Here is a 25427-nt window from a genome sequence, read left to right on the forward strand (position 1 = left end):
TCAGGTATTACTCTCCTTGTTTTCGATGCCTTCCTCTGTCTGGCCCCACCTAGGTATGGCAATATATATTTTTATTCAATCTTCCTTTCCCCTCTGAGCCATTAATGCTGACTTAGGTAATACTTTGCTTCTTGCTTTTATTCAATCGATTCTCTCCATTTGGAATACCCACTTCCTGTCTTTACTCTCTGTTTATCAAAATCTTACACCCCTGCAATGCCTGGTTCACTTCTCTACTCTGCTCAAAATGCTTTATTTCTTCTCTGAATTCTGTCACTGTGCTTAAATTTTCATATGAACAAAGTGCTGATATATTTCATGTGAGTTTTGACTACCCAGCATGATTACGGACACCTGAAGAGAGAGGATCATAGCTGATAATCTTCTGATTCTGTAACAGTCCTTATCCTAATACGATGACAGGTGTTTACTCAATATCCATTGTCTGAGTAATTGATTGCTATGAGCTTTTTCCAGGTGACAAGAGATCTCCAGTGAAAACAAATGGTAACCTTTTGGACAATGACTTTGCTATGGTGAAGACTAAGACAACACAAAAGATTAAAGGTCACAGTTTTTCGTAGGCACTTTTACAGCACAGATAGAAATGTCACCTCTGGAGAAATTTTGATAAGTTGAACAGATTTTTGAGAGTCAACCACGAATTGCCCGTTTTGAGGATGGCACAATTTTCTATCACCACATTCAGCATATCATGTAGCTAAGAGCACTTGGAAGAGAAGACCAGCTTTTAAGGGCACATTACCATTTACAAGCACCACACACACATCCAGTAATTCCGAGTGAATAAAGGGCTACTCAAAGATCTTAAGGGACTGCTTAAAGCTAGTTGGTTGCCATGTGGCATTATTTTATCGGGGTGCTATATATACTTTCTACTACATCTGAATCCTTAATTGAGAAAGGGAGAAGGCCAGCTTAAAACTATTCTCTCTGGTTTCTTCTTCAAATATAGTTATTTCTGCACTAATAGAAATGGCAAACCAAACCCTGTGTGGGTAGTTGAAGGGATCCCAGTTCCTCTTAAGAATTTTGTTTTGAATACTGTCCCTTCTACCTGGTCATGGGCCAGTGTTTGCAGAGAAAGCTGCCATATCTCCAGGTCTGGAAGTAAATTGGTACACCCCTCCCAACATTCAGGCAGAACATGAACTGGAGGACTAGCGGAGAAGAAGGCAAACTGAGAGACTAGGTGTGAGTGAACTCTTGGGCGGACTTGTGTGACAAACTCTTCCCATGTCCTTTTTGAGACTGATGACCATAAACATACACTTGTTTCTGGAATGGGTAAATTTCTCTCCAATGTTGTTTCAAAAAGAGAAAGAACAGCAAGAACAACAACAAAAGGACAAATTTTTTATCATTCTATTGAGGGCTTATAGTTTGTAGTTTCCCTTGAAAAACAATGGACCAGTGTCCTGTGGGACAGACTAGAATCTTGTGATCCTATCACCCCCAAATTAAGCTTTATTCAATACCAGGGGTTGACCAATGTTTCTGTAAAGACCAGATGGTAAATCTTTTTGACTTTAGGGGCCACACATGGTCCCTAAAGCAGCTACCCGACTTTACTATGGTGGTGTGAAAGCAGCCACAGACAATACATATGAATGAGCATGGCTGTGTTGCAATAAAACTTTTTCGAGAGACCCTAAAATGTGAATGTCCTGCAGTTTTCTCATATCACACAATATTTCTCTTCTTTTGATTTTTAAAAAAATTTTTTCCTGACCATTTCAAAATCCTGAAACCATTCTAGCTCCTGGGCTATAGGCAAGCAGGTGGTGGGCCAAATTTGGCCATTAGGCCATAGTGCTGATCCCTGTGCTATGTTTTACACCATAAGCTAGATTTCCAGTAGCTCTTTGAGAGAAGATTGGACTGAAGTTTTTGTTTTGTGCTGCATTTGAAAATAAGCATCCAGAGTGCCAAAGTCATTGAAACCACAAGTCACACATCCTGCCTCAAGCACTTTGAGAGCTTTGTGCTCAGTAAATGTTCAGGGACCTTTGACATTTTAAGACCTGCCAGGAAGACCCGGCTATAAAAATGCAATAATGAAATTTTGGGAGAGGCATGCAGAATGTGTTTTGGAGGTTGGGATAAATCTTTGTCCTAACACAATATTAAAAATTTCCATGGATCTGTGGTGGGGGTGGGAGTGGGAAGGTGTTCTACCTGCCTAGAGGACGAGGGGCAGAGCTGGAGAAGGACTCCTGCCGGCCATTTGGTTCTCACATGTCCTGATTTGTAGGGTAGGCATTTCCCAGTCTACACCGGGAACAGTTAGTATATAAAAGACCCTAAAGTCCCAATGCAGTAGGCTGTTTCTCAAAGATAGGCGGGTTATTTTAACTATTTACATATGTGCAAACGCGCTGTTTTTTTTTTCCGTTTGTTTTGTTTTGAAAGTTGGTATACCATGCATCTACTGGGTTTTTTTCCATACTGCCCTTTTGCAATTATTCGGATCCCAGTCTGTGTGACCCATTTGTCTTCATAATGGTGGTACATTTGGACACCAGTAGGTAAATTCACACACAATTCAGGGAATAATATTAATACCAGAGAACAGAGTTCATAGCAACAGTTGGTATTAAGTAATTTTGTGAGTGTCTTTGAAACCAGAATATTTAGCAAAAGTAGTAAAGTGGTAGCCCTGAATTTAGGTGGATGCCTCAAAATAAAACAGTGTTTTTACTTTCTCTTTGAAAACTGTTTACAGAGGTGAACGTTTATTATGCTGGTCTCAGATGTTTCCAATTGTTACTTTTTTATGCTCTGAACTTTGGGTGACGTTTTGTGGTAGCCTTTTTGAATTTTGATAGACTGAGGTAATTTTGAAAAAAAATTAAAAAAAAATTTTTTTGTGGTGTCCTAAAGATGCTGCATACTATGCAGGTGAGATTACTCTCTAAATTTTAGGAATTTACTTTAGAATCTTTCTATGTCTTCAGGTCAGTTCATTTGTCTTAAGCCTTGTAGATTCAATGACTTTATCTTTTCTGTTGTAACTCCCACCAAAAAGAGCAGAGAGAAACTATAAAAAACTCATGCTGAGACAGCCGGATAAGTTTATCCATGTAAGTTCATTGAGTAGTAATGGCTTATGAAATTCAATTTTGTTTTGTTGAGCCTATATGCCTACTATTTACCTGAGTTCCCAGTTGGTGGGGGCAGTTAGTTTATTACCATGATTAATTTCATCTTTCTAAGACTTTGCTGTTCCCATCCCTTATCCCCAATTAGAATCCCATGCTTTATGTGGAAGCCAGGAGAGAATTGGGAGCATGAATCTATCTTAGCAATTTCACTAGCTAGACACAGGCCGACCCATAGTGATTGATGTATATAGTCAAAAACTGAATTTTTACACAGAATCCCAGTTTTCAAAACACATCTTTAAACTCATGACCATGTTAAACTAATAATGGAAATTAGGTTAAATTTGAGGATTTCTGGAAATAGTGACTCGTGCCTTCTGTTTTCTTCTTTTGGGGAAGAATTAAGGGCCCCTGCTAAAATTCTGCCCTCCAATGTCTTTATATACTATTATAACTTGGGCTAGTTTTTTGAAAAGGAAAAGTGGCTAGGCATCCATTTGGTATGAATTTAGAGAATAAATAAAAGTACTTGAAAGCAGCATTCAAATGTAAATGTCTTTGGGAATAGTAACCTCTAAATCTTCAATCAGTTAGCAAAGAGATAACAGTGATAGAGGGAGGTGAGGGTCTGAGGCTCAATCTTAGCCCTGGGGAAACGCACTGAAGGGCAAACTGTACTGATGCTGGGGTTGGCCTGGCTCGGTGTTCTTCTGTCTGTGTGTGGCCCTTTCATTCTGAACTGCAGATGACAAACTTTCAGTTTCTCAGAATCCTGCTACCATGGGGCCGATCTACCTATCTGCAAGCTGTAAGCTCTTCTTGTGAATGGATTTCCTACTGAAATATAGTTGGGGACCACATTAGAGCTGCTGCCGCTTAATGTCTTTAGCACAGAAGACATCTCATACCAGGTGCATGCCGTAAATGCATTCAGAATTTAGGATTTCACCCAACACCTTTTTAAGCAGAAGGGGGCAAATGCACCTGTAACAAGAGGGCACCAAATATGTTTATATTCTACAAACTTGCCATTTACATCTAAGTCAACTGAAGGTTTTTAGCTTTTAAAAAGCCTATTTTAAAAATATCGGGGTGCCTGGATGGCTCAGTCGGTTAAATGCCCAACTCTTGGTTTCGGCTCAGGTCATGATCTCATGGTTCATGGGTTCAGGCCCCACGTTGGGTTCTCTGCTGATGGTATGGAGCCTGCTTGGGATTCTCTCTCTCCCCCTTTCTCTCCACCCCTGCAACTCCCCCCTGCCCCGCACTAGCTTCCTCACTCTCTCTCAAAAGAAATAAACTTAAAAAAAAAAAAAAAAACCTTTAAAAATAAATCTATCTTCTTTCCAAGTGGGCTTGTAGTACAAAAAGTGAAAACTAAGTTAAGCTGCCTATAATAAATTGGGAGCCATCATTACAGGAACAGCGTAGAATCCTACTGCTAGTGACAAGGAGGGAATTGGAACACAGTCCTAATGAAAAAATATTAATAACCATGCTATCATCCTAATTGTCTCATTTAATGAAAGCCTCTTATGTGACCAAAACCAACCCTCCATATGGTTCTTTCAATGCAAACAGCAAAGCCATTCACACTGAATGGCAGTAATTGGGCACCACACAAGCATTTGTCTCATCTATCGAGCTCTCATCCCCAAACTTCAGCCTCAGTGGGTACTCAACAAACAGCAAAGCAGCTTTCAGGATAAAGCAGGTGGGTGTTTCCTTTTCCAAGAATAAGTAAAAGATGGACTCCATGATGAAACCTCTGTCTATTGCCCCCTGTGCCTTCAAAAAAAAGCGAAATTGTGGGAAACCCACGAGGACAGGATACAGGCAATTAAAACCAACAAACCAACATGGTGAGTTCCACTCTGTCTTGCCCTCAGGCTGGTGCATCAATTCTTTTAGGGCCATTAATCTGATGATGAAATTCTGAAATTCCTCTTGGGGTTTCCTTCTGCCAGTTCTGTTACCTGGTTCTTGAAGGGGGAACGGCAAGGATCTTTCTTCCCTTCTTTGCCAAACATTTAAAGACCTGGAGCTCTCGGGGCCACCAGTGAGCTGCCCAACGAGAATCAGGGCAGTTGCAGACCCTGGTTTTGATTCTCCAGTTTCATTCCTGACAGGATGAAATTGTCTATGACAGTGTGTCATGTTTGGAAGTGAAAGGCCATGAAAACTACCAAATCAAATTTCTAGTTTTCTTTACATTGGGATATATCAAGGAAAAATGGGTCTCATTTAAACTGATTTTCTGCACTCGATAACCCTGAGCCATTTTAAGCATCCTGAGGGTGAAAGAGAATGACCACCATTTGTTTCGAGAGGAAAGACCACTGCGCTAATGCCGGATGAGGGAAGAGTGAAATATTTACACTTCTCTCTTTATGGTAATACTCAATATGTGTTTCGATGACGCCTCACAAATCATTGAAAAGAAACAGTTAATCCCTAAAGGATACTCTAATGAATTGGGTTAAAATTCTTTGTAGAATTTAATTTTCTCAAATAATGAAAACATCATCTTCAGGCATACTGATGCTGCCAAGCTTTTTCAGTGCTGTTTGAGACCACTCTTATGAACTGGATAATTGAGGCTATAAAGGGGCCTTGGCATGGTCATATTTTCTGAAAACTCTATTAGCATAAAGGAGGAGAGCCTATTCCTTCAGGGCACCAGCACAAACTCGCCACTTGCCTAAGAAGGAATGCAATGCCCTTATCACCAACCCCTGGGGCTAGAGGGAGCATGGCTTTGGTTCTCTGGGAGGGACCCGAGAAGCTTCTTTTCCATATTGCCTTTAGGATGAACACCTGCCACTTATAAACCATATACAGCTTGTTCATGGCTACACTGGTCCCAGGTTGTCTGCTTCAGCTTCATATTAGTGGGCATCTTCATGAGTCATTGACTTCCGTGGAATGAAGCCCAAACATCCACCACTTTGCTGTGTTGGGTCCTTCTGGCTTCACTGTAAGGGCTCTTCACATTTCAGACCCTGCAGAAGTCTCCTGGGCCAGAATCAGAAAAATCTGATTTGGCTCACCGTCTCTTGCCTCCAAGGACCTGTGTAATGCTATCCCCCTATATATTCACTTTCCTTGGAAGAGTCCTACAGGTGATTTTTTTGGAAATGACAGCCTCACATCCATTTATTTTCATTATTTTTAAATTTTTTTTTTGAGAGAGAGAGCATGCACACAAGGGAGGGGCAGAGGGACACAGAGAATCTCAGGCTCCATGCTCAGTGCAGAACCTGATGCTGGGCTCGATCTCATGACCGTGAGACCATAACCTGAGTGGGTCTCAAGAGGTGGGTACTTAACCAACCGAGCCACCCAGGTGCCCCTCACATCCATTTTTATTACTCGAAGGTCACGATGTGTTTGCTGGCCTCTAGCCTGCAGAACCAAGAAAGCTGAGTTTGGTTTCATCAAGGTAAATCCCAAACCACAGGAATGAGAACATCTAGTCTCAGTGGTCACTGCGTGGCCATCCTCAGTGGCCTGCCTGTGAAGCAGGCATCCCATAAGGATTTTGTTCTCTTCTCCCCTCACCCCAAGTGGTAGCTGGCACTGTGACCATTCTACTTGTAGTGAATTCTCGACAGTTATTTCAAGATAGATTAGGAAGCTGCTTTGCGACCTTCATCTGTCCTTTTTCACTGCCCTCTGGCCATTTCACTGTTCCTGTGCGTCCAATTAAACGTGTGGACAGAGGAATAAAAGGAGATGACCTCAATATGAGAAGATTCTGTTTCTCATTAGATGTCCTGGTGGAAAAACTAGTTATACAGCACTGCTTATCAGCCATGAGGTTTGAGGAATTTCATTTGCTCACAATTGCTACACCGTCACCCATGAACGTTAACATTCCAGATGAACTATTCTAACCTCTGCATGAGAAATATGTTTTAGTTGACCCTTGAGAAATGTGGGGAGTTGGTCGCCCCCCCCCCACAGTTGAAAATCGAGTATAACTTTTGACTCCCCTAAAACTCAACTACCAATAGCCTATGGTAGACGAGAAGCCTTACTGATAACATATAAACAGTGAGTTAACACATACTTTGAATGTTAACGTTCATTAGATTATTCTTATAATGAAGTCAGCTAGAGAAAAGAAAACGTTATTAAGAAAATCCTAAGGAAGAGAAAATACATTCATAGTGCTAGACTGTATTTACTGAAAAAAATCCTATATAAGCAGGCCTGCGCAGTTCAAGGGTTCAACTGTGTTGTTCAAGATTCAGCTGTGTACTACTATGAAAAACCGTTAATAAGGTGTAATTATGTGCTTCTCTCCATCTTGGCACCCTTTCTTCCAACTCGCCTGCCTCCCCTCCGCTCACACTCTCGTGTCTCCTGCACTTTATCCAGCATCTGTTCCCATAGCAACATGGTCAAGCTGGCTATGTTTTCACAAGAGTTTCTGGAATATGAAAATCATGAGGCCTTAAAGACGAATGATCTAATGGTAGAATTTCAGCTACTGCGGCAGAGCTGAGGGAAAAGACAGGAATCCTCCCTCACATCAGCCGTGCAAACTGTCTTCCTTTGAGACCCATTCTTATTCCTGTCAAGTCTGTTCATTAGGAAGGAAGTTTTTGAGGTCAAGTATAGTTAGTATCCGATGAAGAAGTTCATGTCCTTCATTCAAGGAAGGATTACTGAGTTTCCCCTAAGTAGACAGTATGGTCTTGGTGGGTTTAACTGTAACTTATAAAAAAAAAAAAAAAAAGTGTCGTTACAGGGGTATCTGGGTGGCTCAGTCGGTTGAGCATCTGATTTTGGTTCAGGTCATGATGTCATGGTTCGTGGGTTTGAGCCCCACGCAGAGCCTGCTTCGGATTCTCTGTCTCCCTCTCCCTCTCTCTCTGCCCCTCCCCCACTCGTGTATGCTCTTGCTCACTGTCTAATATTTTTAAAAAAATTTTTAAAAAGCGTTGTGACAATACAAAGTGCTACCGAAGTTTAGACACAGGAGGATACTTCTGGCTGAAGCAGCTAGTTTCCGTTCCTAATCTGTTCGGCATCTGTTCAGCGATTCTGCCCACCGTCTACTTCCTTTCCTGTGACCAATTCTCCATTTCGCCGCGCTACCCACCTAGCAATCCCAGGGGGCCAAGAGCCCTGAAGCACAGGGTTACTGCAGCTGAATGTAGAGAACAAATGTGCCACCTCAGCTTTGAAATGCAGCGAGTATGGACCCTGAGTAATCGTCAAAGTTTGCTCACAGAATCTGTAATTGCAACTTTTATCTCTGACATTCTTTGCTCGGCGGTGTGGCTTATTTAGCGTGATCCGTATGCCAGGCAAGTCGCAAGGCCACCTGTGTTGCTGCCTCATAGCACACACTACTGACATTTCTCCCATTCTCGGCGATTGCTAAGCCTTTCGCTTTATATTCCCAGTCTTCCCCCCCACCCCCCATTCAGATCAAAGTAGAAACTTGTTTGGCAAAAAGGCAGATTATCATCAGTGACATTTGCATTTTAGCAAAAGGAGGGTACAAGAGCATTTTCACTGGCAATAAAATAAAAGCGAATGTCTCCCTCCCCTCCCTTTGAAAACTTTTCTTTCATGATTTGAGGGCGACTGCCTTGCTAGCTTTTCGATACTTCTGGAAGTTGAAAGGAGGGGGAGAGTCAGGTAAAAAGTGCTGTCACAAGATCAAGGACGGTGAATTCTCGAACAGAAAGTCTGTGTGCTATGGGACAGCTCTCAGTAATACTGGCACATATTGACAATGTCAGATTTTTGTGTTTTAACACACATTAATGATCAGTTCCACGCTATATTGTTTGCAACCCTAAGAGAGGCCAGTGACTTGGGATTATGCAGCAGGAAGTTGTGACAAATGACATCTGAAAATCCCGTTCCTCTCTGTCACGTAGATTTCTTCCCATGTAGGAGAAGATATATTTTTTGGTATAATAATGAAAACCTAAAAGGAGCTTGACAATTTCTGCAAAGTGAGAATGAGCTAATAACATGGTACAAGGTGATTTTCAGTAGTCTTTTCTTTATTCTGCTTCTGTGAATATGTTGGTGGCCTTTCTGCTGGAACCAACCAGTCTGCAGAAAAAGATTCTATGCTGTGTCTGCCCCCTCACGCTCCCCTCAAACTTGGTTGCTGAGCTGACAGAGCTGAGAAGCCTCATCTCCGGGTGTCACTCTGACTGAAGCGACAGGATCCTGTAGAAGTTTTACTAAATGAGAGCAGATTTACTTAAATAAGAGGTGAGCAAACTCCGTTAGGTTGCCTGTTTTTATAAATGAAGTTCGTTAGACAAGTCGGCCTAGCTGTGTTGCACGTATTTTCTCTGGCTGATTCTCACTGCAGAAGCAGAGCCAAAGGGTGCTGAGTAATTACAACAGACCCTATATGGCCTAAACTATTTGCTCTCTGGTTTTTTAACAATACAATTTTGCTGATTCTCAATTTAAACCATTCTCGTTCCATAGTTAGACTACTTTTGGAAGGTTAAGCTTGAGGGTAAAGAGGTAGGCAGGACATGCCATTCACTGAAGTTGAATATATTCACCAAAGAAGATGTAAAGATAGTAAATTGTATCGACCCATGCCATCCTAATTTGCTATTAGTGAAAACTGCAAAAAGTGACACTGATTGAAAACCAACCTTTTCTGGTCACCGTGTTAGAAACTTTCCATAAAGTAGGTTATTTGTATTCCTTATGTCAAGGAAATTTATTTTTTTAATGTTTATTTATTTTTGAGAGAGAGAGCGAGACAGAGTGTGAGCGGGGGAGGGTCAGAGAGAGGGAGACACAGAATCCGAAACAGGCTCCAGGCTCCGAGCGGTCAGCACGGAGCCCGACGCGGGGCTGGAACTCACGGACCGCGAGATCATGACCTGAGCTGAAGTCGGACGCCCAACTGACTGAGCCACCCAGGCACCCCTATGTCAAGGAAATTTAGGCTTTCCTGGAGAAGGGCTCTTAGGGCAAACCCAAAGCAAGGAAACAGACACACCAAGTGTTCACATTGGATGATCCTGGACACCGGAGGGACAGTGTGCCCCTGTGCGGCCACTTCCTGCTCATTAGAGCCCAGACACAAAAGGTTGTTTACCTCAGTCTCCCATTTTGAAATGCATTTTCCCTACTGTGGAAGGGCCCAGACTGATGACTTTGGGGCACTCCCTGTACCTCTCGTAGGTATCCTATAAGTGGAGAATAACATGAAATGGAACATGTGCATATTCAGCAAACGAATGACAGCATCATAGATATTTTGTGGCAATTATTTTCATGTGAATGGTGAATTAAAAGTCATCAATTCTCGGGGTGCCTGGGTGGATCAGTCGGTTAAGCATCCGACTCTTGATTTCAGCTCAGCTAGTGATCTCATGGTTCATGAGTTCTAGCCCTGCATCGGGCTCTGTGCTGACAGCACGGAGCCTGCTTGGGATTCTCTGTCTCCCTCTCTCTCTGCCTCTCCCCTCTTCGTGCTCTCTCTCCTTTTCTCAATATAAAAAAAAACCAAACTTTAAAATTATATGTATCAAAATTAAGAAAGTAAAAATCATCAACTCTTATGTTCAGAATGGATTAGGGAATTGATATAGTTCAAACTGTATGATCTGCATTTGTAGAAAAAGGAACAGGGTTGGTAAGCGGTGTGCTTTGGCAGATTGGTACAGGTAATAGAACCAGGGATACCCTGTGAGTCCAAGGCCCACGTCCCCCCTTTTTTTCCTTTGTGAACCAAATTCTGTTCTCTGGGCTGGTTTTTCATTCTTGCCCCTGTGTTGATCAGAAAGTGAGCTTGACATAGTCATGGTGTGCATGGGTTATAAGCGCGACATCTCCTCCTTTGTCAAAATTGCTGGGAAATATTCAACCTAATTTTTTTCTTCCCTGTACATTCATACATTTCTGTATTCTTTCATTTTCAATATATGCCTTTCAAGAATGTATCTATTCTTTCTGGGCTTGCCTGTCACTGCAAATTCCGTTTGCTTTTAGCAGCAATGCCTCCTCTCTTGATTTTCCTCTCTCAGCCTGACTGCTTTCTAGTTGGGTCCTCCCTTCTTGGATTCTGGATCCCTTTTAAACTGGGGAGTGGCACTCTATCATTTCTTGGCAAACACCTACCTCCCTTTCAGAGAAGAAAGTCAGGTAGGATGGCTGTGAAAATAAAGAACAAACCATGGAAATGACAAAGCAAGCCAAAGAGTAAGAAAGGAAGGCTTTGTCTCAAAAGAAAAAAAAATAGTACCAGAGAAAAAGAGAAAGAAAATGGTTCTGGCAAAACTTGGTCTGTTTTCTATTCATTCTGGGGCTGGAGGGGCGGTGGGGGGAGAGAGGAGTGATGGGGGAGAGAGAGAGGTATTGCCTTCTCCCTGTTGATTATCTTTCAAGCCAAGCCAAAGCTGCCCGCCCGTCAGTGCTCGTAGAAATGGCATCACTCTTGCTCCTTCTCATCGCAACTAATAAAGCCCTACTCTCTACTGCTCTGCTCTCACCCACAAGGTTAGCACAGAGTCGAGGGTCTGGTGAAGCAGCAGGCCACATTCACGTGCCTGGGCCACCTGCTTGTTTTAAGTCCTCTGCCTTCCGATCTGGGAGCTATCATCCTCAAACGTTTAATACTGAGGCACCCGCTTTTCAGGCTGACATGTCCCCGTTAAGGGTTACGTAACACTTAAGGTGACCTCATGATGGGAGGTGTGAGAAGCTTTCTTCTTTGTTTCTAGACCACTGGTTCAAGACTGTGCTGGGATCTCCCACAAGCACCAAGAAGACAGAGTCTGTACTCCATGTGGGTGGCCCAGTTAGCCAACCTAAAGACGGGACCAGGACCAAAGTTAAGACTTTTCTATTGTGTCGCTCAAGGCAGAGTGGGTGGAAGGAAATGCCACACAGTCTCCTGTTCTTGTTCTTTCCCCACATACGAAGGCAGGCCTCACATGAAATACGACCAGAGGAATCTACAAAGATATCAGGGCCTGGAAACCGCATGGATACACCCAACCCACTTTGTTTTTCAAAACTCTCAGTGACATCCTCTTTCAGAAGTTGCCCCCAATTACCTGTTGATGCTGTTTTTCTGTGCTAACATCTGCCAGTCCTTGCCTTTGGCATTAGGGGTATCGAACGTAGCACAAATCCGCTGTCTGATGGAGTAGGGAATTTTGAAGGCTTTGGGGCCAGTCTGTGCAGGGAAAGTGCTGTCCTCTTGTGCAAAGAAAGTGATGGTTTCTCTTTCGCTCTACAAACAAAGAAAGCATGGTCAGGTCTGAAGGGAAGCATGACTGATTGACACCGTTATTTTTTTTATGAAAATCTATTAACACCATGCACAAAACGCTTGCCTATAGTGATGGGCTCTATAAAATACACTGACATGTTCCCCTTTCTTCTAAAACTGTAAATAACTTCTCTAGTAGTCTGGTGAATCACGTACTGGAGATTTACAATGTGGCTTCCAATCAGGGGAGTCATAATCATCAGCCTTCTACATCCAAAGAGATGTCAGGTGACAGCAGAATTAAACCTTTTTTCTTTTCTTTTTTTCCTTTGTCTCTCAGAGATAGATCTAGAATCAGTAGGAAGAAGCCCCGAAGTGACAGATTTTAGTTCAATGTAAGGAATGACTCTTTGACAGAGCTGACCTAAGATGAACGGGCTAATCAAAGGAGCTAGCTGGGCAGGTACCTGTCACGAAAGCTACAAAGGGGAACTGATTGTATATTGATCATCTCAAAGTTTGTGTTGCCCCGTCTGAGTCGAGAAGTGTGTGATTCCATAGTAAATATTTTGGTCTTGTTTCAGCATGACATTGCTTTGGTAATACATGGTCAGTGATGAGGTCTAGACTAGCCTGAGGACTGGTGCCGGCTGGAAAGCTTCTGCCTGCTGTCTGCCCAACCCGCTTCTGATTTAGAGCTCTCTGATGAGGATTGGTTATTTCCATACATACCAGCAATCGTATCCAACATGAGACCATGCAGACATCCAGGAGATTGCAATATCTGCTGATAAATTTATATGAACCAACAGAATTTTAAAACCTGAAAAGTATCTAACTGAATCACGCCTGTGATTATGATGTGTTACAAGACACAAGGGATTCTACAGATGTAATTAAGGTCTCTAATCAGTTGACTATGTCCTGAACAAGAGGTATTTTTTTCTGGGTGGGCTTGACCTAATCAGGTGGCCCTTAGAAGAGAGAAGCAGCAGCTATTATCTGGAGGCATCTCTTCTGCTGGCCTGGAGGAAAGCAAATAGCCAGGCTGTGAAATGCTTATAGAGTGGGACATGGGGCTAGGACCTGAGGGCACCCCCTAGAAGCTGAGAGTGACCCCAGTCCAACAGCCGGCAAGAAAGTGTGTACCTCATTCCTGACAGCTTCCTGGAGGAGACATTTGGGTTGGCCTTGAAGGATGAGTAGTCACTGATTGAAAAGAAATTGAGTGGGTAACTCATTATTTTAGGCAAAATGAGTGATTCTTTTCTGATATGTTGGACGGTTATAAAATGAACCAACTCAGGCTTCTTACTGAACAAAAGAGGTTATGAGGAACATCATTTTGAATCATGGTTTGTAAAATTTCTTTTAGCCTTTAAAAATGTAAATCAAGTAAAAATAGTTTCCTTAAATTTCCTGACTGAAGGCAGGCCGATGTCCTTAAAAACGATGGTAGAAACTAGAGAGGAAAAAAAAAGGGATTCTATGCAAGATAACATGGTAGCTGTCACTGGGAAAGGGCACCAAACAGTGTTAACCTGTGAAAATGTGGCTTGCCAATGAAAACTGAAAACACTGTATGTGTCCATGACAAAGGACTGCAATAGAATGGGCTTTGGGGAGCTTTTATGGCCTCATTGAGTTGATCAAGCTGACCAAGCTCTGACGTTACTGTTGGCAGGGGAAAGGCCACCCTGATACATAGTCTTCAGGACAGAGGTGGTTATGACTTCAAAGTGAAAAAATGTTACAGAAGACTGACTCTTCAGGATTTTTTCTCTTTCCTACACTTTAATAAGTGGGCCCCCCTTTCTCTCGTAAAGTTTCCAAATTTCAATATTTGCCATGCACAAGGATGACACTTTATGTAACATTTACGGTGCGTTCTCAAAGACATCTGGGCCACGTAATAAGAATCCTGTAGATACATCACATTTTCTGATTGTTTAAATTAAATATGCAAAGGAACAGCAGATTTCCATGCTCTGCACATCTGAGATAAGCGGCTGCTACTTGGCTAGCTGGGGAGTTGTAAATCAACGAGAAATTCCAAGTATTATGTCTATTTTGTAACAGAAAAATCATCCCCCAACCTTCCACCACTTTTGGAAGAAAGATAAGAGAATTGCTTGAAGGGAAAATTGTAAGTTCCCATATAAGTTCTTTCTCTCCCCAAAACGGTATTCTTCAATATTATTACATCAATAAGGAAGGATGTAGTAAATTACTTAGCGATTCCTTCCTTCTCTTCACGTTTAGTAAAATTATTTTGCTTCAGTCCCCAATTTTTAGATCGGTGATACTGTTGCTTTTACAGACTAATCAGTTGGTGATCATCGTTAGGTAATTCAGTGAGGTTACATTTAAAGAAAATCAACCTGCTTCTACAGATTGACCCAATAATGGGCACTCTAAAGAACAGAAAAAAAATACATTTTCTTGATCACTGAAATAATTTTTAAGTCTGAGAATGGCATGAATGATTATATTCATGTGGAAAGCCATTTATATGAGAGGCATGGAAGAATATGATGGATATGAGGCTGAACACTAAGAACCACAGGCCTTCAAAGAGGATAATCATTGCGCTGATTTAGATATTTAAAATAAATATTTTACAGATAATGATACACGTATATATGTATCTCTTTTACCTCTCCTGTTAAATTACCTCCATTGTTAAACCCATGAAACAGACACTAGGACATCCATTAAATTTAGGAAGGAGCTGAGGGCCCTGTGCTTAAACATGCAGGGATTTGTTTTGGGGGATGAAGGGCAGATAATTAAAAAAAAAAAATTCAGGTATCTACTGAAAGCTTCAAAATATTTATTTCTTTATTATTGTTAATATTGCTATTTTTAATCAACAAAACCCTAGTTACTAGTTTCTTAAAAGCACCTAATCACTAGCTTATTAAAAGCACCTTTGGCCTAGAGGTTATAAAATATGCACTTTCACACTTGATCTATTATTCCCACCTCCCCGATCGATAGAGGGTCATGTCTAGAATGTATCTTGTCTCCACCGTAGGTAATCCCGATTTTGTAGCACTTTATGTATCTTCTTTTTTTCTGGGATCATCTGTCACAAAAATCCAAGACATTTTTAGGGAGAAGGGGATGCTTTGTATTCAACTGGATCTATTACCAGATGTATGCTTCTGCCAAGAGTGAAACAATTCTAGGGTTGGAAGGATCATGCGTGATCGTTTGCTCAAGACCCTTCTTTGCAGGAGGACTGCCATGTGAGAAATCTATTCTGTTCTTGAAGACTTATCAAATGATCACTTATTCCATCCCATGCCATCCTTCTACAGTCTTGAGGAAAGAACCTCCCAATTTTCACCTATTTGCATACTTAGAGATAAAATTTTAATGGTGTCATTTTTGTCACTAGTGCCTAAGGCCACTAAAACAAAGGCTTATGTTATGGACAAGGCCCACACTCAGGACTGCTAAATTAGACTTCCTTGACTGAGATCCTGAAGTATACTGTCTAGTATGGAAATCCAGACTTTGACCTTGAAGGCCGGTATCTCCGTTGGGAACTCTGGCTCCCCATTATTCATTTTATCATCTTGGACAAGAAGGTTGACCTCTCTGAGAATGTTACATCATGTCAAATTGTGATAGTATGGTATTTAATCCACACAGAGTTAGGGTGGTTATATGTGAAAGCACATGAAATGGTACCTGAAATACAGAGGCTTTCAAAAGTTCTTAATTTTCTTCTGACACAGAAAAGAACAGATTTGCCTAAGAACTATGGTTTATTACAAAGAGATGGGGATGTGCTGGGCCAAATGCAAGCAGTAACACTTGAAGTGATTAATAATGTGATCCTTCCAGGACCAAAAGGGTAATAAAGCTTCTAAAAGGCATATACACAATGGATCGTGGTAGCCCAACGGTGACTAAGTATTTTTCTGAGGCTGGCCTCTTATTATCAAGAGATACTGTGATGTCATCTTTTTCAAGGCATTGCAAAGTGATTGTAAGCTTGCGAAGCATTAGACAAGGAGATGGAGAGTAAAGGTCATGATTGTGTTTATTAGCTCACTTTCCTTCCATGCACTTTGCACTCCAAAAATTTGTTTAAGCAAGGAGCAGAGGTACCATGATGTATGGAGCCTATCACATTCCTTTTACATAAAGATTTCCTGTAATAGCAGAAGTTGGTCTGCAATATCGTGAGGGCCTTAAAGAATAAAAGCCCCTTAAACGTGGAATTGTTTCATTGACCTGTGAATAGACGTTTAGGGCAATTTGCATCAGAGGCATCTTCATGTCCTGTCTTTTCACACTTGCTTCTGAATACGAGAAGGAAAATCTGCTTGGGCTTTCCTTTTGTGTTTATGTTAAAACTTTCCTAAAATTTTTCATTTTACTTTGAAATGTATTATGTTCAAGATGCCATGACTGTTCAAGAAAGAGATTCTAAAAATATCCTACCCTACCTTTCTGGATCTACCTTTCCTATCAAAACTGCTTTAGCACATAATGCTAATTGGCAATAATGAATGCAAATACTGTACAAACATGTCAGTTAAGACAGCTATCAATTTTGAGGTGCAATCCTTTGGAAAGCCATCCACTCTTCAGAAAACCTATTTGGGGAATTAGCAAGACTCATCTTGCATAAACAATGAATTAAAATGAGAATGGAGAGAAGTGATGATTTTGTAAGGCTACGAAATTGAGTTGTACGTATTTAAAACTATTCACGCCTTTTGCCAAGCCCGAATGAATAAATATATATTATGTATATATTTATACATATGTGTGTCTGTACACACACACACACACACACACACACATATGTACATATTCTACTGCTGAACAATAGAATGTGCTCGTCTCCACTAGCCAGGGATTATCTTAAGAGTTGCTCAGAAAAGCATTCCATGTCTCTCTTCATTCTGCCTCTCAGCTACTCTCTCCCTCTCCCCTCAAATAACCATTCAGGAGGGAATGCCGGTGTCTACTCTAGAAGCCCAAGTCTACAGCCACAAAGCCATTCAGTGATTTAGGTAAATCAGAGCCATGGCAGACATCAGGTGTCTTTGTGCAAAAACTCCCAAGTGAATGCCCCCCTGACTCCCATTCTAACTCTGCCCTTCAATAGTGACACGACCTTGGACAATACCCTTTCCCTCTCTGCAGTTCCATTGCCTTACTTTGTAGAAAGAAACTTCTATCGACTCTGTTGTATGTTATAGCATCGATGAATCTAGATTTAATGGAAATGGGGCTCTGCAGAACCCTGAACCTGGAGGATGTGAGAAACTGTAAGGCAGTAGGGAACCAATCCCCTGAATATGATTTCTGGAAGACTAGAGAGAACCAGCAGAAAAACCACCCAGTGGTGACCTTGTGCTTCTTCATGGTATGTATCTGCCATAACGTACCATCAGCCAATGATAACTCTTCGGTCCAAGCCCGCAGTGGATGATTAGATTGTTTGTGGTTTTGTGTATAAAAAGCCCTGTACCAGTTCTTTCCCCAAAAGGGTCTCCACAGAGCCGAAGCTCTGACGCGTTGAGTTGTTTTGCCCATCGGGGAGCTCAGCTCACTCCTGAGCCTGAGAAAAAGTTTATTTGCCCTGGTCGGTGATGAGGGTTAAGAGCGAGTGCATTTGGAAGCTCTTTTACAACCTGTGTAGCACGATTGAAACGGGCGCATTAATCTTACTGTCCTTTAGAAATGGAGTCAAGTGGTCCTGCAGACCGAGGACTCACCTCTAGGATCGATGTCTGCACTTGGAGGATCTGTTCATGGCCTTTGAGCTGCCGGATGCAGATTTTGCAGGACAGCTGGGTGGTGGTGGGTGTGTAGCGCTCCAGGGAGAAGGCACAGTGCAGGGGCTGTTGGTTACTGCACCACACGCGGGAGAACGGTACCTCCTGCGGGGAAAGGGGGGGAAGAAGAGGCGTGTGGCGAGCAGAGCCCGGCAGAGATGGCTGGCGAATAGGAGAGACTTAAGAGCGATAATTATGAGGATGATGACAGTGATTGCAGCAGAGATAATTGCCTAAGCGACTTTGGTGGAATTGTTGTAGAAATAATGTTCCAGCATATGCCAAGCAGCACAAAAAGTAATTAATGTCAATTCCAATTGATAACATTTGAATTCCAAAACCACAGCGCAAGCACTCAGATTTCATTTGGTGACACACACAATGAGAATACTATCAAAAATTAATCCTCATGTTTTTCCACTAAAAAAAAAAAAAAAGAAAAAAAAACATTCTTTAGAAGACTCCAGTGGTCCGTCCTTCTCCCTAAGCCTGGAGTAGGATGATAGCTTTTCACCTTAATGAACATTATTCTAAAGAACACACCGATCAGAACTTACCCCAACACCACAAACTCATACAACTGTATAAACAGGCCACAATACTGCTAATGTAACCAGCAAAAGAATTTCACCCAATGCCAATCACATACACACAGACACACATCCCAGAGAGAGACACAAACACACTGGGCTGCCCACAGCAATCTTGTTTGCCAACTCCTCATTCACACAATTCAACTGCCAACAATTATGTGTATAGTGCCCGCTAATGACCAGACGCTGTAGAAGATAAACGGTAAGAAATGAGGTTCATTCTCTACTGTCATGGGACCTACAGATAATTGAGTGTGGCAAAAGCAATTTTTACTAAATGAGGGGGAACATAATAAAATCTACATACACCACCCTTTCCCCCCGACCCCTTACTTGCCAGTGCTAGCCAGTGCTGCTCAGGCACGTGGCTTTACAATAATGCGAAGCAGAGGTCAGTCATTGATATTCTTTCATCTAAAAGGTCTCTCCCTCCTACTCAAATCAAGCTGAGATTCTTGGCAATGAGTACAGGGGCCCAGCCTCTGATAACGTTCATCTCCATCTTTTTTCTTTTTCTCATCTCATGAATGTGCTTTTTACCTGCTGCTATTAATATAATTTCTTCCAATATTGACACTGACGGGTGGCAAAAGATGCCTCAAGTTTGGACGTTTGATACTCTTTAGTGTGACTGGTGATGAAGCCATCACGGATTATAAAACCAGGGGCCATGATTAAAATTCAATTTGCTCACTTTGAGGAACTGGGAGTCACCTCGTTTTTTGTGAGCTCTGATGTGCACACTGGTTCCTAATTTTCTCTGCTGGAAGTCTCACGGATCTGGATTTGGGATGCTCCCTGGGGGAACCAGCAAGGAGGGGCGGGCTTTGATTTTTGCCCACTCGAAGAGCAGAGCGCTCGCTTGGGGCAGTCTGAGAGAAGAAAGTCGCGCACTAACCCCTACCACACATCCCGGCAAGAAGCATAAGGGCTTTGTGGCTTTGTTTCCTTTGTTCTTCATCCTGAGCCAAGGGAGAGGCAGTGGGGTTTTGTCTCAAGAAGCAGAGACAAGGACTGAGAGAAGGTCCAGTTGGGGAGGCCCCCCGGCAATCTTTGGAGGAAGTCATTTTCCCAACAACATGTGAAAGTGACTTTTCACCTGCACCAAATCCCACACCAGATAAAAGAAATAATGATATGTGTTTACAAGTTCTACCATTTCTTCTTCTTGTCCAACCCAACTCTTTTCATGCTTCTCCTCCTAAGGCTTCTTCCATTTTGTAAACTGTGGGCAATCCTTACTTCGTATCTCAGCCTCCCACACTTCTGTGTCTGCTTCCTGAACTTTTAAGGTCCTGTGTGCTCACAGATGCCCACTGCCACCTCTCTGTGGAGAACTCGCAAGAGCTACGTGTCTGGAATTTATCTCATTATTATCCATCACCGACATTATACTCTTCGTCACTACAAATCATTTTATTTGGCCTTTACTATCTTCAAAACTGACTATCACCGTTCACTGTCGTTGTCCTTCTCCAATTTTCCTATCCCCATTAAGGATCCTCATCTCTCCTCATTAGAGCTAACTGTAGTGACCCACTCCCCAGTCTCCTGCCTTCAGTCTCTACCATACTGAGCTAATGAGGGGGTTAGGGCTTGACCGTAGAGGGAAACAGGAAGCAGCGGATTGGCGTTCTTCAGGAAATAGCATTGCAGTATCTTTTTTACCTCTAATCACGAGTGGGGGACACTAGCATTACCAGATCGCCTGGGAATTCTGTTTTCATTACAAAAATCCTTTGCATGGGGGCCCTGTATGGCCCCCTGATGCCCGCCATATTAAACAGTCTCAAGGGCGTCCATTATCTACAGTCCCATTTCATTTTAATAGCCCTCAGATGGACTCTGCTTCAAGCCAGTACACTTTTTATAGAGTTACTTTGCACCGTCCCCTTTCATGAAAGTAATATAACGCGGGGCTCTATGGTTAATAGGTGCTTTTGCCTAATTAAGAACACTAAGAAGGTTTTTGGTTTTTTAACTGAAATTTGAGTAGTTACAGCATAGTAAAAGTTGTTGGGCTTCAGGGCCAGACAGAGCTGAATTCAAGGTCCTGCTCTTAAACTGCCTCCCCCCAACCCCTGCATTTTCTGCAGTGGATTTGAACACTTGATAATGCTTACCTTCCTAAACAACAACAACGGCACTGACCATTTATTACTGAAAAGTGTCCTCTCTGGTATCATTTGCTACCTTTCTTATATTTTCTCCAGTAAACATTGCAAGAAAGGTAATACAATAATGCCCACTTGTAGAGATCATCTTTCCTCGCAGAGAGACATGAGAATCAGCACACACACAAAATCCTCTCTTTTCTCTTTACGTTCCACTGCACACAGTGAAAACATTTTAAAAACCTGATTTTAAGACTGTATCAAAAATAATATATATATTTTTAATTGTTGGCTCGAGTAGCCACTGCCGATAGTGCTCGACAGAACGTTTCAAGGTAATGGAATTAGAAGTACTGAAATTAGTGTGTTTTCAGGGCAATCATCTTTGCTTTTATTTATTTATTAAAAAAAAACTATCAAGATGCTCACTGAGCTAAGAGGAATGCTGTCGCAAGTAATATGGGAGGACCAAGTGTAGCAAAGTTATGGGTGTTTAAAGAATTCCGGAAATGTTTTCATTTTGATTCCCATTATAATTAGGTTCCTAGCAGATGGAGAGAATGTAAATCACATCCTAGCAGGAGACAGACACTGGGTTGCCCAAGACACAAAGCATGCTGAAGAGACAGCTGCTTTTATCCTAGGGAGGTGAAAGCCTGACTTTGTGTTTTGTAGGATTAAAAAAAATAATATTGTATACTGTTTATTGCAGCTTCTGTACCCTACAGTCAGCAAGAAATAGCGGAATGTGTGATTAAGTAGCACCTAGGTCCTGCTAACCGATTGAGAGCAGAGTTATTGACCTCCTAGACAAGGTCTGCTAAATCTGTGGAGGGGACAATAGCATATCTCTCACTGGGGTCAAGTCTTAAAAACCTGAGAAGAAGAGAAGGGATACTGGTATTTTTGCAGGGGGAAGACTAGACTCTTTCCTTTGGATCAAAGTCAACGGGTGCTGCTGTAACCAGCTCTCCTAAGAACTCATGTAGCCTTCCTGGAGCCCACCCAGCACAGCTGGCCCCATGGGCAATAAGGGTTGTAGTACAGTATTTCGTTAACTGTAATCCTCCAGAATCTAACACAACAAGATTTCAAAGCTAGTTGGTCTGCCTATACACAGGGTCTCCTCACACAGCTCTGGATCCAACCTCAATTCACACTGTTCTAAAAACATTTCTCATGCAGTTGATTGATGTCCGATAGGGCAAATATTCTAGGCAGTGCATATCTCCCAGGCCTGGAAATTCTTGGTAAACTCTACCTTTCTGAGAAGAAGAAAGTAAGGTTTCTTATGAGAGTAGGCGTTGGGTACCAATTGGAATATGTCGCTTCTCAGATTCCTGGCTTGAAGTTAGAGAAAGGGGGAGAGGAAGCCCAGTGGTCTTCTGCGTGCTGAGTTGGAAGATGGCAGAAGATGACAGGGAGATTTACCAGTTGAAGGAGAGACCTATAAGTGATGTCAGGAAGAGTGAGATTTTCTGCCTCCGTAATAGCTCTTGGTTAGTTCCCATCCACTAAGCCCTAATGAAAAGCCATTCTCTATCATCCATGCCAAGTTTGTCAGTACACATCATGTTCTACATGATGTTCAAGCAGGATGAACACACACCCTCCCCAAAGTGCTGACATCTGATGCCTGGAGCAAACACAGCATGGCCATTAAGACCAGCACAATATGTATTCACATAAGCAAGGGGATTTCAGTGATGATGGCAGGGGCAAGAAAACTGGAGGCTGAGGTGGTGAGGGGGGAGAAAAAAAAGGAATGGAGCAGAAAGCCATTTGTGGGTAAGTAAAATGGAGTGGAAATGAAAACTCAGTGGCAAACCTCCTGGTGCAGAGAAAATTAAATTATTTCTCAGCCTTCCAAGACTCTTGCAAATTATGGTCAATTACAGAAGGCAAATATTTATCCGAGTTCCCAACGTCCGGGCAATCCAACCCATCCTGGCAATAAAGCGTGTTGGGTTTCCTTGTGAGCCAATGCCCTTTGGCTTTGGCTGGCCCTGTTGTATCCTCTGAGGTCCACAGGCTCTTAGCACCCCCATGCCTTTCCTGCCCTGGGCTCCCCGTGGCATCCCTGGTGTTGGAATTATTGTTTAAGTGCTCATGCAAGATGATGGTTCTTTCATCTGATTTTTTTATCTCTAAACATTAAACTTGATAGTTACTTTGGACTGAGCCACTTGCATTAGATCCAGTGGAATGCTGCCTTTAAGCCTACAAAGATTAGTACAGAGGAGTTTACAGGACTATCAGGATTTGTAACAGTGCCCTAAAGTTCAATTTGGACTGGAAACTTTGAATACTGCTTTCCCAGATACAGAAACACCTAGGTCTCAGAACATCATAAACAATACATTTATTCACAGAAAACCTATTGCCGTAGGGAACGTGCCCAAAAAAAGTTGTTTGGAGCCACGAGAGATGCTCTAATTGCCCTGAATGTCCTGAAAGAGTACACAGAGGGGCAATCCCTCAGGTAATGAGAAGCCTGTAAAGTAAACAGGAAAATACAACCTTGTCCAATTTAAAAACGGTGAATTTTCGAAGGCGAGAGCGTTGGTGGTTCAACTCTTTTCTAACGCTTGTGGCTCAGCCAAGGTTTTTCTCTCCGTGATTGGCCTCGTTCCCATTCTGACAAGCTGGTTTACCTGGTGCAAGTTTCTCCTTTCTTTCTTCCTTCCTTCCTTCCTTCCTTCCTTCCTTCCTTCCTTCCTTCCTTCCTTCCTTCCTTCCTCCCTCCCTCCCTCCCTCCCTCCCTCCCTCCCTCCCTCCCTCCCTCCTTTCTTTCTTTCTTTCTTTCTTTCTTTCTTTCTTTCTTTCTTTCTTTCTTTCTTTCTTTCTTTCTTTCTTTCTTTCTTTCTTTCTTTCTTTCTTTCTTTCTTTCTTTCTTTCTTTCTTTTAATGCTGCATGGATGGAAAGGTTAAAACCCTCCAGGGCTCTGCAGGCTATGTTGACAGACACAACAAAGATGTGTGAAAGCCTCCTGTGATTCCAGATCAATATGAGCCCACCAGAAGCTTTTCCAAAGCTAAGGACATGTCCTGTCACCTGAAGCACAGATGACTTTGGCTTAAGCAACTCTTGTGGACCAGCCAGCTGCTGCTGCTGATGGTACCCATCACTAGGAATTTCTAGAGAAATCGGTGGCAGGGTCCCACATGGATAAGAGATCTTTCTATGCTAAGCAATTACTCAAATTCCCTAAAAGTCATCTGAGAAGACTCTAAGCCATTTTGCAACATTTAAAAATTCTCTGATATGGAGATATGTGAACAATAATATAGAAATATCTTTATATGTTTGTAAAGGGATTCTAAGAGGCATTCTTTCTTAGCCTCTCAGTTCATAATTTCTTCTTCCCACCTTGCCCAACATACATGACAGCAAGGACTTCACATATTCAGGACAAAATCTCTTGTTCCTACCTGGCCAGCCCAGCTCCCTACATCTCAAAACTGTCACCCTTAAAAGCATCGACCTCCAGATCGTTCACTGCTGACCAGGATGAAAACAATGTCTCGTAATGAACTGGTTTTCATAAACCAACCTCCCTTAAGTGGGAGAAAATTTCCATTACGTGGCATCATGTACCTCCCCCGTCCCCCGTTAGAAACCCGTGAACTTATGACAATATGATTAATTCCCTGTGTGTAGTCCAAACTGCTGCATTTCTGTGACAGTTTTGAGGTTAAACCCATACTTTTAAAGGAGGAGGTTAGTTAGGAGTACCCTCGCCAGGGTTTGTGACATGCTTGTGGGTTAAAGCAGAGCCATTTCTGTTAGCAGCCCATCTGGCCAGTACCTGGCATGCAGTGAAGGGTTTAATCCTCCAGAGGAACGGGGGGATGTCAAGGACAGAGATCTGAAGACTAAAGGTATTCCCTTTGAAATGTAGCAACTTTGGTTCTTCCAGAAGCTGTCCACCTTGATGCCTTTCATCTGAAACCACTTCCTATAGGGCAGAGAAGAGAAAAGAGGCACAACAGTGAAGTAACCAATTTCTGCCACATTTCTTTCCATAGGTAGGCATGCTCACTCCCAGGTGTCTCCCAGAAATAGACAGCATGAAAGACACACACTTCTTGTATACCCCTCTAGCCTTGCAAGGTCAGGACTAAGGATGAAAAGCTGCTACGAAGGATCTGGGCAGGAAGAAATGGTTGCTTTCCATTATTTGCATTGCTTAGGCTTCTAAACATGCCATACCTTTCTTTAAAACTCAAAGACCTCCCCTACCGCTAGCAAACAGTTATACTGTGGGGTTTCTAGGGCTGTGTGAATTTCATTTGCCAGGACCATAATCAAGGGATGGGTTCACATTTCACACCGACAGTAGGAGCAGTGCCCCCTCTGCCCTGTCATGTGGTGGTCACGAACACAGGCATTATGTAACGCTTATTCTTCAGAACAAATGTTACAGGGTGTGTGTATCATTTGTATTTATAATAATGTTAATAAAAGTTGGGCCAAAAGGCCAAGAGAAAGTAAGTTGTTTACCAAGTTCGGTTTAGCTCAGAAAAAAGAAACCCGGTTCCTGAAGATAAACACTCCTATTATCTTTTGC

The 25427-nt window shown here is 42.3% G+C and overlaps 1 protein-coding gene across 11 annotated transcripts in view; it reads right to left on the bottom strand.

Moving 5' to 3' along the window:
* Positions 1-25427, bottom strand: part of UNC5D (unc-5 netrin receptor D) — a 574077-nt gene that overhangs the window by 21829 nt on the left and 526821 nt on the right. For all 11 annotated transcript variants that reach the window (XM_058720717.1, XM_058720720.1, XM_058720721.1 and 8 more), the window contains 3 exons: positions 24666-24815; positions 18090-18254; positions 12188-12366 (listed from right to left, as the gene is read on the bottom strand). In XM_058720717.1, coding sequence (XP_058576700.1) covers positions 12188-12366; positions 18090-18254; positions 24666-24815 — 494 coding nt within the window. The remainder of the gene's footprint in view (positions 1-12187; positions 12367-18089; positions 18255-24665; positions 24816-25427) is intronic.

Source organism: Neofelis nebulosa, chromosome 3 (assembly GCF_028018385.1).
Source record: "Neofelis nebulosa isolate mNeoNeb1 chromosome 3, mNeoNeb1.pri, whole genome shotgun sequence".
In the NCBI taxonomy this organism is placed as follows: Eukaryota; Metazoa; Chordata; class Mammalia; order Carnivora; family Felidae; genus Neofelis; species Neofelis nebulosa.